This window comes from Lepisma saccharinum, chromosome 21 (assembly GCF_977018435.1).
Source record: "Lepisma saccharinum chromosome 21, izLepSacc3.1, whole genome shotgun sequence".
Classification (NCBI taxonomy): domain Eukaryota; kingdom Metazoa; phylum Arthropoda; class Insecta; order Zygentoma; family Lepismatidae; genus Lepisma; species Lepisma saccharinum.
The window spans coordinates 47,073,884-47,090,246 of record NC_139249.1 but is presented as its reverse complement, the minus strand read 5'-3'; the positions used below and the strand labels follow the sequence as shown (position 1 = coordinate 47,090,246).

At 36.2% G+C, this 16,363-nt stretch overlaps 1 protein-coding gene across 2 annotated transcripts in view; it reads left to right on the top strand.

Annotated features, from left to right (window-relative positions):
• The window catches only part of Hdc (histidine decarboxylase), a 179,753-nt gene that overhangs the window by 137,697 nt on the left and 25,693 nt on the right, over positions 1–16,363 (top strand). For both annotated transcript variants that reach the window (XM_083142564.1, XM_083142563.1), the window contains exons 8-11: positions 8,892–8,958; positions 10,745–10,907; positions 11,383–11,453; positions 13,650–13,669. In XM_083142564.1, coding sequence (XP_082998690.1) covers positions 8,892–8,958; positions 10,745–10,907; positions 11,383–11,453; positions 13,650–13,669 — 321 coding nt within the window. The remainder of the gene's footprint in view (positions 1–8,891; positions 8,959–10,744; positions 10,908–11,382; positions 11,454–13,649; positions 13,670–16,363) is intronic.

Below are 16,363 nucleotides of genomic sequence, written 5' to 3'. Positions count from 1 at the left end.
TGTTATTTTGAGCACTACTTTTAATGTTTTTTGTACTATGTTTCTTTCTGGTTTAAAATGGCTTCTGCTGTACTGGAAATTTCTAAAATAAATAAATAAATATTGCAATAAATAAATGGGGACAATACATTCCAGTAAGAACCGTTCCCCGGGCATTCGCCAAGTCCGCAAGCGTCGATCAGATCGACACAATGTGTAGCGCAATTCGTCAGTCCACACGATGTCTTTCCATTGTTCTAAGGACCATTGGCGACATTCTTTGCACCCACTGTAATTGACGTGCCGCATTCCGGGTAGTAATCATTGGCTTATTTGCTGCAGCTCTGCCATGGAATCGTAGTGCCACCACCTCTTGTCAGATGGTACGATCTATACTCTGTCCCAGCTAACTGTGGAGCAGGGCCTCGCATAGCGGCAGAGAAGGAGGAGGGAAATCGAGTGGTGAAAGCCAGTAAAAGCGGGTAAACTCCAGTCGTCCATTACGCAATCCCGTTCCTCTCACTGTTCATTGGTGGAGACGTCTCGCGTCACTACTTGCGCAGAGACTTGTTGTCGTTCGCCTGGTCTACAGTTAGCTGGTACAGGATATATATAGACAATGTCATGTATACAGGGTGTATCATAAGTGATAGCGCAAACTTAAACGGTGAAAAGTACACGATAGTAGAAGCAAAAAGGTCTCAGTAAACATGGGTTGCTTTTTATTAAACTGAACACTGTCGAACATGTAACATACAGTACAGTACAATATTCTTTGCCAATAAAAGCAACAGTAATGTCTGGCGAAATGAAACTTTTAATTCTGGTATTTTTACTAAGTAGGACTACGGCACGTCACACGTGAAATTGAAATAGAATCAGTTAAGAAATTATATATCAGATTATTGTACGTGAAAACAAAAACATCCTGTGTAACATTTAAATATGAGGAGTGGTTGGAATCACTTAAATTGCAATAAGTAACAAAATTAGTGTATTTGTGCATAATATGCTATCATCAAAGATCGACAGTGTCCATTTCATAAGAGCTATAGTTTACAAAGTTCCAAAGTACAGCACTAGACAAAAATTCCTTTATTTCAGTAAATAGTAACAATGGTAGTGAATTAATAAAAACACTAATAGATACTTTATATGATAATATGTTATAAATTGTAGAAATTGGACGTGATGATGTATCTGGCCATTGCATTATTTAATTATTAATTTTTAGAGGTATCGTAGAATAAATAAATTGTTCAAACAAATTTGAAATTTAATGTTACTATCAATGCATTATTCTACATCGTACCTATTTTATCGCTGTAATGTTTTACTACACTTAGTACTGTATTAGGTTATATACTGTGCTCAGCACTTAAAATAAACTATTGTTATTATTATTATCATTACTATCATTAAGCATTCATTTCGTAGGCACTGTCAACACAAAACTCAATCATTCGATTGATTGATTCATTGATTTGCTTTATTTTACTTCGCTTTTCGTGCCACTTTTGGCTAATTTGCAAAGATGGGGATGAGTGATGACATGATGAATGGACACTCACAAACATCAATTCCGAGGCCTTGATTCGAACGTGGGACCCCTGGCGTCGTAGCTCGATGTGCTGACCACTCCGCCACAGGAGCTTGCACTCATTTATTCGAATGAAATTATTATCTTCCTGTAAAAAAGGTAAAGTGCTCCCCTGTGCATAGCACCACGCCATGAAAGCGTATAGGGGGTGTGGGGGTAACGCCCCACACTTTCTTGATCCGGTCATGAGTGGGGGTGATGTGATCAGCATCGCCCAGGCCGCTTCCATCGTTAGAAAAGTTCCCGGATTTGAACCGACCGAGGATCGAATAATTTGAACCATACTTATCTTCCTGTAAGCTTTACGAAAATGAATAAAGTTCATATTGCACAGTAAACGGCATACAAATATTTTTCTTATTAATTTTTGTTCTTGTCAACTCTTTTGGAGGAGGGTGATCGGACCCTCTCTAATGAAACCCTTGAAACACCGATATAGATTATGGAACATAGTAACATATTTCGTGCTCAAAATGACCTATTAGAAGTAGACGTGGGACGTCAACCAAACAGCAACATGCACATTGAAAGGCGGGAAAGATTTTCATGGCTGCCGACAGAGTTGACCGCCAACGGGATTTGCCGGAAGACGAAACATCATCAGCGAGAACTATAAAAGAAACAATCGAAGACGGAGATTGGACGAAGAGAGGAAGACGGAAGGAGGGGGAAGGACTGGAAGCAAAGATAAATTGGGCAAGCGGATCTGCACTCTCATGGGAACCAATTAAGATTCGAATACCTTCGCAAGCTTTTTCATCCGACGGCGATTTCTGGAACGAAACTTCGTCGCGCTTAAAAGCCATTTCACAAAATCCGTGTTCTTCTTTTCCTCCCCTTCGTACTTCTTCTCCTTCAAAGAAGACATTTTTTGTTCCCTCCCGCGTACTTTAAAGGCGAGAACATTCCAATACGGCTGTTTAGACAGAGCTCATCGAAAATGACAGCAATAAACTCGCCCGTTTACATTACGTTAGTCAATTGTTCTTCCCTTCCAATACAGTGCCTGATCGATGAAAGGTTTAGGCCCCCTTTAGACGGAAGCATTTTCTTTAACATTTTTGCTAGCATAAATGCTATGTAAATGCTTCCAAGAATCTAATAGCAGGTAGTACTTTACACGGAAGCATTTCATGTAACTTTTCGGTTAGCTTTAGCAATTACAATGTATAATATATACAGCACGAAAGGCTCGTCGAGTTACACCATCTATGATGAGTGCACTGTATTCACCATTGAAACAACTAAAGTATTCTTCCATGCGTATACTGTAAACATTATAAAGTATGTATTTAAGCAGCGCCATTGATTTGTACATAATACTGTTTTGTTGGAAACGTTATTCCTCTCGGTTGAATAGTTATTGGCTTTTAAAAATGTGAAGTGATACATTGTTTACATCTCACGCGGGCGCCATTACACCTGCACTAGTGACCTGGAGGCAGTGATGTGCCCTAGACTATAAGTTTACGTCTACTGCGTTGTCTACGCGTAATCTACACGAAGATTACATTGGCTTATAGTTTACATAGTCTACTGTAGACAATGCAAACATCAGGGAAGAAATAAATCACAGTGGTCTACGAAAGAGAAAGTATTTTTTTTCTTCATGTTCTATAATCTGGGTCTATAGCCAACTTAGACCATCTGACGTAATGAAAGTTATCGAATTTTCACTAACGACGGGAAAGGGACTACCGAAAGAGAAACAAATCACTGCCATATTGAAAACTGTCATTATTTTTTACACTGACAAAAGGGAAGGCTAGAAATATTTTTTTTTGTCTTATTACTGCATAGGAAAGTGCATGTGTCTTTAAAGCAGATTTTTCCACATGTGAAATGGTGGAAATGGAAATAAAACAAATCTTGTCATTCTACGGACATCGTATTTTTTGTGGTATGTCGCGACAAGTTTATTTTGCAGTTCAATTAATACCTAGGGAATTGGTTGAACGTAAATAAATACTAAAAACACTTATTGCTGGACAGTGGAACTTCACGCTCTCTATGTCCACCTGCTGATGCTGGTTGCTGCTTCTAGAACGATGCGCGTGCCTTGCACGGAGAACGCCGAACGCCATGTTGTCTACGTTGATTACGTAGATTACATAGTTTACATTGTCTACACGTAGAATGTAGACAATCGTTGTTTACGCGTAGACGCACATCACTGCATAAAGGTCGCTACTGATTGGTTATGCTATGAAAATTGTTACGGAAATAGGACGGATCCTATCCTTAAGAAATGCCACGAAATATGCCATGGCAGCTGAAATGCCATAAGAATCACTTTACACGGTAGTATTTTGGTCATGACATAAATATTATGAAAAATGCTTTCGTCTAAACCGGGCCTGAGGCCTACATTTTGACTTGGGTGAAATCTCGAAACACTAAGGGAGCCGTGAAACGAAAAAGTTTGGAAACCCCAGTGTTAGTTAACCTAGCAGGACCAAGGTCTGATATGTTACATGCTGGACTAAGGGTGGCATTTTGTGCCACTTTACTATTCCGCAACATTTGTTAGTTATTTTGCACTACTAGTATGTTTTGTTTAATATAAGTCATAGTTTGTATAATTTTAATGTTTGTTAAATTTATTTTTTTACTTTGAAATGTAAGTAAGTCAAATTTTGTATATTTTTAATGTATGTTAAATATTTTTTTATTTGGAAATGTACATCTGCATATTTATTATTAACAATAATAGAATAATACATTATAACATTATAACACATTTCAGTTCAACATTGTCAGTAAATTACAGTTCCTCAGTATTACTCACTATTATTAGAAATAACACAGTTGTCACAGATCTGAACTTTCATGCAGTGTCTTCCACAGACACATTTACCACAGCCATTGCATGAAAATGTAGTTCGTGAGAGTTTGTTTCTTTTTTCTCCATTGGAAATGCAAATGTAACACATATTTCCTTTTCTCGAAGCAGTTGCATAAGTAGATATATCTATGGGATTGTCAACCGTTGACCTAATTTTCCTTTGAAGAACGTTTTCCATTGCCGTACCTGTATTTGCATTCAATCCCTCAATGTTCTTTGCTCTATATGCTACATGTGGCTCAGTCAACTTCAGTTTAAAAATTGAAATGGATAAAATTTTCTCTTGAATTTTAGCAAATATGAAAAAACACATCTGAATTGACAATAAACAGGATTTTTAATTCAATTGCTCAAGGCAGTTTCGATTACCAACACAAAAACTTCAAAAGTGGTACTTTATGCCACACCTTGGTCCTGCTAGGGTTAATTGTTCTTCTGTTCCAATACAGTGCCTGATCGACCACACATTTAATCTGACGGGTGTAAAGGCACTGTGTGAATTAACGGGGATTTTTTTATCCCTTTCAGAGATTTTTTAGCCCCCTCAAAGAAAATGGAATTCAAAGCATCTACTATACCAGCCAAGAGGACAGCATTCTGCAACTGGCCAACCTCACCGAGCCGAGACAACAAAAGGCTGTTTTCCACCTAAGTTTTCATTGGATAGTACTGATATAGTGATATTTTACATGTATTAAAGTGTCCACAAGAAACTTGTATGTGGATTAGATAGACGTGAAGTTTGAACTTGGAAATAGAAATTTGGTCAAGTTTTCTGTGTAATTGTGCGTTTTGGCTGTCTTGCAAGTTTTTCTAAATGTTGTGGGTTATCATAAGAATTTATTGACCTGGATTAGAACCAATATTCTAAGGCACTTAGAACCGCAAGGCAAAGTTTAGTTTGCTGATTGGTAACTACAAATTAATTTACATACTCAAAAACCCTACCTCCAAAAATGAAACCAGAAATACGCCAGTGAGTGGACATTCCTCCCAAAGCAAGAAAGCAATATGTTCAGTGGTGTAAGGGGTGACACTCAAATGTAAATATCTCTTCCACGCAGCAGGGGTGCCCACAGGTTGGATTCATGACGTGCCTGCGTCATGGGATTTTTTTTTTGGGGGGGGGACAAAATTTATAGTTTAGCTATCAATTGCTATTGATTTTTAGTTACAGGTATTATGTACAGTTTTTCTACATACCTGTGGATGATCGCGGCGATGGGTTTGAAATGAAACACCACCTCTTACGACTTTAGAATCTGTTTGGAAAGGTGTGGGGTGTGCTGTTCGTATTAATACAAGGTTAGTCAAGTGGATAAACTGTGAAGAATAAGGTCCAGTACACTAACAATGGCAGTATTGTACGTTTTATGTTAGCAAACATGTAAGTGAGCCATGTTTTCCTTTTTTAGTGTTTTAATTTCAACTGCAGTGAAAGGTTTCGAAAGACATGCGCCTTTAGATTGTTGGCATCTCTGTATAATATTTTCCCGCAAATTTTGACTGACCAAAATAATTTGATTAAATGAATTCGGCATAAAAGGGGGCGGGGAGAATGTTCTACCTTTTGGGGGAGTGCGTCATAGGCCTTGGGGGGGGGGGGGGGAAGGGCGCCCAAACTACGCAGCCTGAGTGGCATTTTTTGCAGGCTAACTAGGCTGTAGCACCAGGACCCACAGCCAGCATAATCCTCCCTGGGGCTCGCGTTGCATTCACCATTCATCCACATGTTCGTTCATTGATTCCTGGCCATCCTGTATAATTACAAGACCAGAACGTTCCACACATGCGTTAGCTTACTTTAAATAATGCTTTGGAAAACTACAAGGACATCGTTTCCCAGAAACGAAAGGTAACGCCAATTTACGCTGAAAACGAATATTGCCGACAATGTCCGAATCGACTCACCTGCGTGGAGAAACCTTGGACGAAAATCCGCATCGAAATGAGACTAAGCGAAATGTTCAATTAAGCGCAAACGATTTTCTTCTTTCCGTACGGAATTCTCTCGAGTACCCGAGCAATCTAGTGCCGTGCGTCGTAGCTCGTCGAAAGACGCAGACAAAACGATAGAGATCAGGTGGTTGGTGGAGCTGCGAAATGATTTACTGCCGTTTTTGGAGTTCCTCTGGAGAATTCTTAACAGCCAACTGCTTGCAGAAAGGAGTGCTTTCTCGAATATAGCTTCGAATTGCGGTTACAGTATAAATTCGTATATTGTTTTCCTCGTCTTCATTCCCCACCTCCCGTTTCCAGTAGTGGTGGGAAATAAGCAACGTACTGTAGCGCCAACACACAGGGTCATTAAAAAAGAACTCCCTGGTTTCGTGAATTATAGTGGGGAGTTTGTGGAACATATCGTTATATTGGTGTCCGATGTCCACCAGTGGCGAATTATCCGTGAGATCGCGTTTACTGCAAGTAAACCAGTTTTTTTTTCACATGTGTTTATATACAGCTTTAATATATGGGCAACAAAAGTTTTTAAACAACTTGTTTAAACGTTTAAAACACACGGCTTTGTTTTTTCACAAATGTTTAAAACGTTCGAAACAAAATGTTTTAAACATGTTTTTCTCAGACTTGTTTAAAACACATTTTGACACTTGATGTTAGATTGTTTGTGGTTATTTGCGAGTTTTGTAACTTTGCCTTTTCATTCAATCCGTGTCATTTTGTTTATTGTGAATAGAAATTTGTTCAGTGACTGAAAATGTACATCGATTAACAAATAAACATATCATGATGAATACTCGTGGGCCACGTTTAAAACACCTGGCTATGTTTTTTTTACAAGTGTTTAAAACATTTTAAAATTGAATAGTGGATGAAACAGTTTTGTTCCTCACTTAACACACTGCACATAGTTGTTAATGTCAATATTTAGTTGCATTCACGATAAAATATATTTAGAAAAACAGAGTAGCTACCACGTGGTCTGAGTGGGGTCTGGCAACTGTGGATTAGTTGACGTCTTCTGGAACAGCGAACATGCGAGAGTTAAGACAAACGTAAACATGTATTTTAGGAAGTTAGTCAAGCGTTTACTCATAATAAGAACACAGTCCATCCTTGGATGATTAAGAGATTCTTTTTAATCATTATTCTTAGAAAATAAGTCTTCTTGGCATTATGTTTTAAACGTTTTATTGGTTTAAAACATGTTTTTTCTCGGTTCCTGTTTAAAACATTTAAAACATGTTTAAAACAAAAAAAACTGTTTGTTTTGTTTCTTTTATAAAAAACACAAATTTTGACAACGCTGACGACGCCAGAGGTCCCAGCCTGGACATAGGTGTTATTTGTGATTGTCTCATTAATTTCATCATATCATCATCACTCATCCTCATCTTCGCAATTAGAAAAAAGTGGCATAAAAGCGAAGTGAAGTAAATCAAATCGAATAAAAAATATGGCCTCCCCGATGGCGTAGTGGTAACGTCGTCGCCTTGTAATCAAGGTGTCCCGGGTTCGATACCCGATGGAGGCAAAAGTTGTTCGGATCCAACTTTAAACTGTAGGTCCAGTCCCGATTATCCTTCCTGTGCATAAAGTGGACTTAAAACGAAAACTCAACAAAACTCAAATAGAAAAATTTAAAACAAACTTCTAAACCAGAATTTAAGTAAATTATTAGACTGGTTTATGTACACCACTGATCGTTGTCCAATGCACCCTTCTGACGACCTGGTTTCCTCCCAGATTGTACGTGAGGAAGGAGAGGGAGCCGAAGGGGAAATGGGCGAGTGGCTATTTAGTCAGTTCTACCGTTGGCGGAAGAAAACTGCTCGATCCTTCCTGCTTTCCCTTGGCAGAGGCAGTGTTGCTACATGAAGGCAAATTTCCCTTGCCGTAGGGGTATCCAGGTCCGACTTCAGGTAAAAAGGTCATTAGAATAATTTGAGTAACGGCAATGGTCTATTTTAGCCATGCAAAATGTGTACATTGTTCAACAATCAATATCTTAGCATCTGCTAGACCTACAAAGATAAAATTTGGTGGATAGAAAAGACTACCAACTATGACCGACTCAACACGACTTGTCTGTACATTCGGGTTTTCAATGATATAGAACGGAATCTTGTGTCGAAGCTACAGTTTTTTACTTCCAGGGAGAAAATATAAATTACCCCCTCCCCCCATTCGGCCTTGCCTTTGCTCTGCTTAGGGCAAAGTTTAATATTTTTGTTTACTCTCCTTTTAAAAAATATTCGCCAGCAAACAAGAACTTCTCGAACTGTTCGAACTTCAGAACAGTACGGGTTTATCCAAAATTTTCCATCTGGAGGTGTGTAACTTGTTCTTTTTTCGGGGGGTTAAGGTTAACTTTAGAGCTAAAATAACCACAAATTGAACCTTTGTAAAGACAATTATGGGGTGTGTTATGGATGTGTTTGGATAAATCACTGACTCTGTAAATAATACTAAAATTATAACTAATATTATAATTGTTCCTTTTCACAGCTATGTGCAACTCTTGGTACGACTGGAGCTTGTGCTTTTGATAATTTAGAAGAACTAGGACCTATATGTAAGTATAATTTTGCTTAACTTTACATAAATATTATTATCAATACATGCAATAAATATTTGAGAGAAACGCATGGATTATATTTCTACTTAGCTTCAAGTGTATGAAAATACGAGTATGTATGTAAAAGTACCAACAAGCAAATACAAATATGCACAGAAAATGAAATTATCAAATTTAATTTTTTCACTTCAAAGATATCAACTTATACAACTGTAGGCTACAGACGTCTGATACAACGAATCTTTTAATGTATCAGCTACAAATGATGCGTTAAAATGTATCAAGAGTAACACTAGAATATTTTTTTGTACTTGAATTAAACTTTACTCTGTTTTCTTTTTGCAATTAAGCGTTTCGTTGCATATATTAATTCCAAAGCATTTTTAATCTATCATTCTTTATATCAGTCTTGTGAATTCATTTGCTAAAGATCTGAAAACGTTTTTGAAAGTTGAAATTGACTAATATTTAATACATTGTGCAATATATAAAATTCTCTTATTCATTCCTATCAACGAAACCTTATTCATTCAGAGAATTATTAAACCCTATTCTAACTATCAGGATGGACTAATTCTCTTTTAAGAACTTCTAAATTATTCAATTTTGCTTGGAAGAAAGTCCACAAAATATTGTATGTTTTTTGAGAGTCGAGTAATATGTTACTAGCAATATGTAGGCTATAAAAACATATGCATTTTAGGCGTTAGCTTGAGGCTACAGCTTTAATTAATGTGTTTATTTTTCTGTATGTATCATTATGTTTACTGTTCATGATGCTGTACAGTAAGCTGTACCGAAAAATATGGAGGGTGGAAGTTTCAGAGACATATAGAGGACCATGATTGCTTCTAGATCCCTAATGTTCACAGATAAAGGGCATCCTGTATACATATAATTCTATACAGTATATGCATACGTGGAACTATTTATTTATAGAAACAATGATAATACTCAATTTTTCATTGGAAATTGACGATAAAATATCCTTTTCTGCAGTATTTTCTTTTTAAAATTTTCCCTTTTCAATGCCTTTCTGTCATTTTTTCTTCTCTTGTTATTATTATTGATTTGCTTTATTTTACTTCACTTTTTGTGCCACTTTTGGCTAATTTGCAAAGATGGAGATGATATGATGAAATTAATGAATGGACACTCACAAACATCCATGCCCAGGCGAGGATTTGAACCGGGGACCCCTGGCATCGTAACGCAATGTGCTAATCACTCCGCCGCATATTTAATTAAAAAAAACAACTCTGGGTCAGCTGACTACCATTCAGCATTTTGTCTGTTTAAATTTTAAAAAAGAATTAAAATCCCTCAAGTCTCTTCCAATGTATTTTGCATTATTTGATGTTTATGTAAATCTTTTGATATTAACTATTATTAATTGTAATATAGCTTGTCATTTCACTAGTCGTTAATCTCATTCCTGTAGTCGGAGACAAAGACACAATGTTAACGAATGTAAAGTGTTCCATTTCATGAAAGTAACTATTCCAAGCCCTGGATGAAATTTAAAATTTAATTTTTCTCATGTGGTAATTGAGTACAAGAGAAAAACCACGTATGAGGCTTCACTAGAAAACAAGTAAAAGTTGATAAATAAATGCTCTTTCATGTGAAATATGCATTTTTGTATGGTATTTAGTGATATAATAATTGTGACTGCCCCAAGAAAATATTTCCTCCGTAGATTTTTCTGGCACCAATATTAGTATTTTAATGACTATTAGTATTATTAGTTTCCAGATTTTAAGTCATGTATATTTTATCCAAGGTAAAAATGAGCTTCTGTGGCTCCACGTGGATGCTGCTTATGCAGGAACAGCCTTCATCTGTCCTGAGTTTAGAAAATGGTTGGCAGGAATTGAATATGTGGACTCTATTGCATTCAATCCATCAAAATGGATGATGGTGCATTTCGATTGCACTGCCATGTGGTAAGTTCCTATTAATGTTTGTTTATATATAAAGCTTGACTGTTTTTGCTATATGTAAACTTGACACTTATGACAGTTGATGCACTTGTACAGAGATGCATGTTCAATCTTTGTTGAAGCAAACCTTTTCATTAACTTTCCATCAAAAATCTTTATAGTTCTTGTCAGAACATTGTTATAAATCCTGAATTAAGTATGCTTTGTATAGTTTCTAAACTGTACATACTCTGTGCAACATTGCATTTCCAAGATAAAATCAAAATTTAACACAACTGTTTCCTTAGTAATTAATTTTCAGTTTTAGAGGCATTCGTTAAATTATATTTAATATTATTTCTGATCAAAGAGAATTTGAGAGAAATCATTGAAAAAAGCTTAATTTATTATTAACTTTTATACTTTTAGTTACTTATTTACTGTGAGAATATAGGGAAATAATTGCAATATTTTAATGCAATTTCTAATTTCTTTGCAGGGTTAGAAACAGTGGATCTTTACATAGGACATTTAATGTTGAACCACTCTACCTGCAACATGAAAATTCAGGTATGTCTGTTCATATTAATATATATATATATATATATATATATATATATATATATATATATATATATATATATATATATATATATATATATATTGTTTATATAACTGCGGTATCATAAAAGACCTGCTCCAAATACTGGCTGGAACAGTGATTATAGTGAAACCCAGATATAGATAAAAGGGAAGGGGGGGGGTTGCAAACTTGAGCCTCTATTGGAAACTGCTGTGAAAAGGGGTACAAAATAGAAAATGGCATACTTTAAATGGAAAAATATAATCCTCTGACATAACTTGTCCTCAAAGTTATATGGTAAAAATATGAAAAATTTAGCTACCCAATTGACATAATCTGGTCTGAAAGTTACAACTAAAATTATATATAATGTTACTTTCTATATATGATGTTGTTAGCTCTGAGTTTTCACATACGTAAATCTAGGCCTGGACAAACTAGAGATTAGAATCGATATGCTCCCACAGGATAAACCAGGCCCAGTATTTCTAAAAAAATGTCAAAGGCAGGAAAATTTAGCAAATTGAGGACTGACTACTTAAAAAATGTACACATAACCCCTCCCTTTAGAAAATCCTGGACACGCCACTGAATAGGTGTTTTGAAATATCTACTGTGTTTAGGTTTTTAATTAGATATAAAAACAAATTGTAAGTCAGATGGAATGAAAAGCTACATTTACAGTCAACATGTTGAGCTAGACACACTACATACAATATTACATGTAATACTGAAGAGAAAATTGCACTTGTAGTTCTTCTGCTGTGCACATATACATTAGGCCTACCGAAGGTGTTCAGTAGGAAACCATTGAGTTTCAGTAGATTTCCGAGAGATACAGTAGAGTACAATTGATAACAGTAAATTTTGTCTACTGTAAACTGTAGACATTTCATATTTTACCATATTTCAAATACAACAATTTTTTTCCCTTTTTGGCCCTTTTCAAAGTATCCTTCCCCAGGGGAGAGCCTTTTGCAGAGGTGGTCCAGGGATGCAGACACCCCTAAATCCAGCCCTGGGTAAATCATATTCTCACGAATGAAAAATAATTCTGACTGGCTGCACCAATAACTAGACATAGCATGTTATAGAACACAATTCTACTTGAGCAGTTAGTTGAAAATCAAAGACTTCCAGTTTCCTACATAGTTCAGCTGTTTGTAGAGGTTTTTAGTAGAAAATCTTGTTCTGGGAGAACACAAAACTTTCAGAAAACTATCCTCAACTTTCAGATATTTTGGGTGTAAAAAATCCACAAAAATGTCTTATTTGGTGTCAAGAAAATAATGCTCAAATGCCATCAGTTTACCAGCTTTTTAATTTTTTTCTGTGCACTCATTAATCAAAAGAAATTGATGGAATGATACTCTAATGCACTTTAGTGTAATGTAGTGTAGTACAATAATAATAATAATAATAATAATAATAATAATAATATAATCATCATTATCTGTTGACCCATTTTTCCATGGAGTGTGTAAAACTTGCATTGTCACATTAAAAGAAGACTCCAGCAGATTCTCTCAAATTGCCCTATGAGGAAGTGACAGTCATAATAGCAGTCCATCTCCCTTCAGTTAGAACCAGAAAACAACGTCTCTATTTGACATTTTTTGACCTTTTGGTGGAGGGGGGTATTGGTATTGGTAATTTCTCAATACTCTGCCAGGTTGTCTTACTGTGTGTTGCTTCTGCATGGTCATTTCTTGTGATCTACTCCTATTGCTTGCCCTAAAATTCTGCAACTATAAATAAGATTTTTACTTCAGTCCAAATGCAAGGAGAGTTAGTAGCAATACCAGGTATCTTGGAGACATAAGAAGGAATTGGATACTTAAGATTGCAGGGTGTTGTAAATTAAAACTACAACAGTATCACTTAATTATTTTCCCCTTTAGTTTCAGTAGTTTCAACCACCAGAAATCTGGATTTGTCTAATTTGTTACAAGAATGTGACTCTTTTCTCATTTATGAAAAATTGAATCTTACAAATTGTTAGTTTTTTTTTTTAAAATGGTAAAGTCATTTTTATGGACTTTCATGTCACCCCTAGTCCTAGTTATCAACCAAAACATGTCTCAAAATATTAAACATTTCTAATGCTCTTCGCATTTAATAACAAAGAAACTTTCGAGATTGTATGTTACTATACCTTTCACTAACTCGTTTTCTCCTTATAGGTCTGGCTATTGATTACATGGTAAGTGAGCTCCTTTAAGTGAATAAACAATATATGATCACATATATATACATATGAATATCCATCTGCATTAGTAACAACCATCGATGCAAATGCACATGTGCTGATTGGGGGAGTTCAGTGGCAAAATAGGGGTGGAATGGATAAGGGAAACAGAAACAGGGCCCATGAAAATAATAAAAAGCTGGGGGGGGTGGGGAGGACACCCTGAAGATACCCACCTCCACCAACATACATTCGAGGGTATGCACTTATGTTCTGGTGCCTAAAAAAGACCAAAACGCCTTTTCCACGAAACATCAGTTCCCCTGTTTTCTTTTTCTCATGACTTTATTTGGTTAAAAAAAAAAATACATATAGATCTAGTCCTGCAGGTTACAATGTAATCTGCAGAATCTGGTAGTCCAGAACAAGCCCAGTTTACAAAGTTTGTTAATATGATACTTATTTTTTGGTCGTTTCCTTGGGTGTGTAGTATGTGTTTCAGCACGTCTGTCCATGAAAAGAGTCTGCTGCTGAAAGAACATAGAACAGGGGTCTTGCACCCATGGCCTGCGGGGCAGAGGTGGCCTGCAGAGCCCTTTGCTGTGGCTCATGCCTGTTTGAAAAATTGAGTACTTAACATAAAAACTGGATTAAGTAAATTGTAGATGGCAGCATCTTACAGTTGTCAATACTGTAGTGGAGCACAAGCGTCATTGAAATTGTTAATGTGGCCCGCAGCGACTGACGGGTTGAAGACACCTGTAGAAGTTTCACATTGTAACATAGCTGGCAAAATACATTAAGGAGCATTGCTTTTTGTAACAGTCATCGGAAACACAACAAAACAAAGGATAATAAACAAGACAACTGAATGCATACAAATGAAATATTGATCTGATACTTACAGTGTTATTTTGTGCATGTTTTGGCCTAATTCTCCTATCTTTTTAGATTCATCCTCTTGAGTTAATCTCATCTTCTGCAATCAGGCAGTACTTTTAGTATCTAATCCAATACTATTTAATCATGATTGAGATAATTATTTAAGAAATTATATTTTGGACACTATTTTGGTAACACTGTTTTGGTAGTGTATGATGATGAAACAACATATTAATGACAGTGCAGGATGACTCGTTCATCACAGGATATGTAACTGATATGCAGCAGACTCAGATTTGATTCCCAGGGTGAGAATTTTCAAGGATGCTACTGCATAGAGTAATTGTGGGGCTCACCATGACTCTAAATAATGGGTAACTGGAGATGATCCAGGGTTAAGACAGTTGGACCGTGGTGTTGATTCAGGGGCGGCACCAGGTGGGTGCGAAGGGGTGCTTGAGCACCCCTTGATTTTCTTCTGCACCCCCTTCAGCACCCCCTATTAAAAATCTATATTCTACCGAAAATATTACCTCTTACAGTGTCATATTATGTCATTTCGTTGTCATATTGGGGGCCGAATGTTAGGTACTGAAGTGAGAGTACTGTTATTATTTACAACAGGCAAGCATTGATACTACTCTCAAAGAGACTCTGCATTTATTTTCCTCTACTGCCTTTCTCTCTTCAGAATTGTTGTTCAGAATGGTTTCTTCGTGTGTTACAAGTAATCTGTTTGGGTTTTTCAATAAATGTATGTAGCTCAGTGTCAGTTGTTGTATGTTTTCCTTTGCACTGTTATACACGGTTTTGTTGTCCGCCTACTTCTTCTTCCTCTTTTCTCCAAGTCAGATTGGAACAAAAATTTCAGTTGCTTTCAAGTATCATCAGGTCATTCTCAGGAAATTATTTAAGGCGAGTCATATCGTGACGATAATTTCCTTGTTAATTAGTTCTATTTGTTCTAGTAAAGTACCATTTCAGACTTTTTCAAAGACTGTTACGAAGAGGCCAGAAATTCGCGAGGAAATGTTATAGTTCGTTATTGGGGACAGTGTGGGCTAAGGGATTATAACTAAGACATTGCTGTACACTTAACGTTTTGTCCTGACACCACAGCATCTGGGCAGATGGAAGGTACGGTAAAAGGAGCTCATATGAAAAGAGGAGTAAGTAAGCAACGGAACATTTTCAGAAAAGTGAAGCAGTCCAAGAAGAGTGAAGAAAGATGCATGCAAGCGACTACATGATTTTGTATTTATTGTATTATTTTCTTTTTCAAATTGCAGAACTTTAGGTTGCATAGTAGCGATTTCTTTCTTTTACCCAACGTACACAAACTGAATGCAGCAGATGTTGTCACCTATACAATAAATAATAATAATAATAATAATAAATTCTTTATTTCCGTAGACCCATATCCATGGGTGTGGAAAACATCATACAATACTAAATATTACAAATGGGGTAGGATTACAGTGAAAACAACAAAATGCATACACAAAAATACAAATAAACCAAATTGGTCAAACAGTTATAAGTGTCACATACTAAACTTGTAAAAGAGAAAATCCAAATATAGGAGACATACAATATCAAAGTAATTTAAATGCTTCAATTTACTAATCCAGTTTAACTATTTAAGTTCATTGAGATTATATAGAGGTATATCTGTTAAACACTGTTTATTTGCTTTCAGTTTCTTGTGAGTTTCTGTAATTTCTTTGATGTATGTGGGAAGTTTGTTATGGTATTTTATTCCTGCAACATGAGGTGATTTGTCTGAGAGAGCAAGTCTGTGTGCTTGCATGTGGAAGTTCTCTTTTT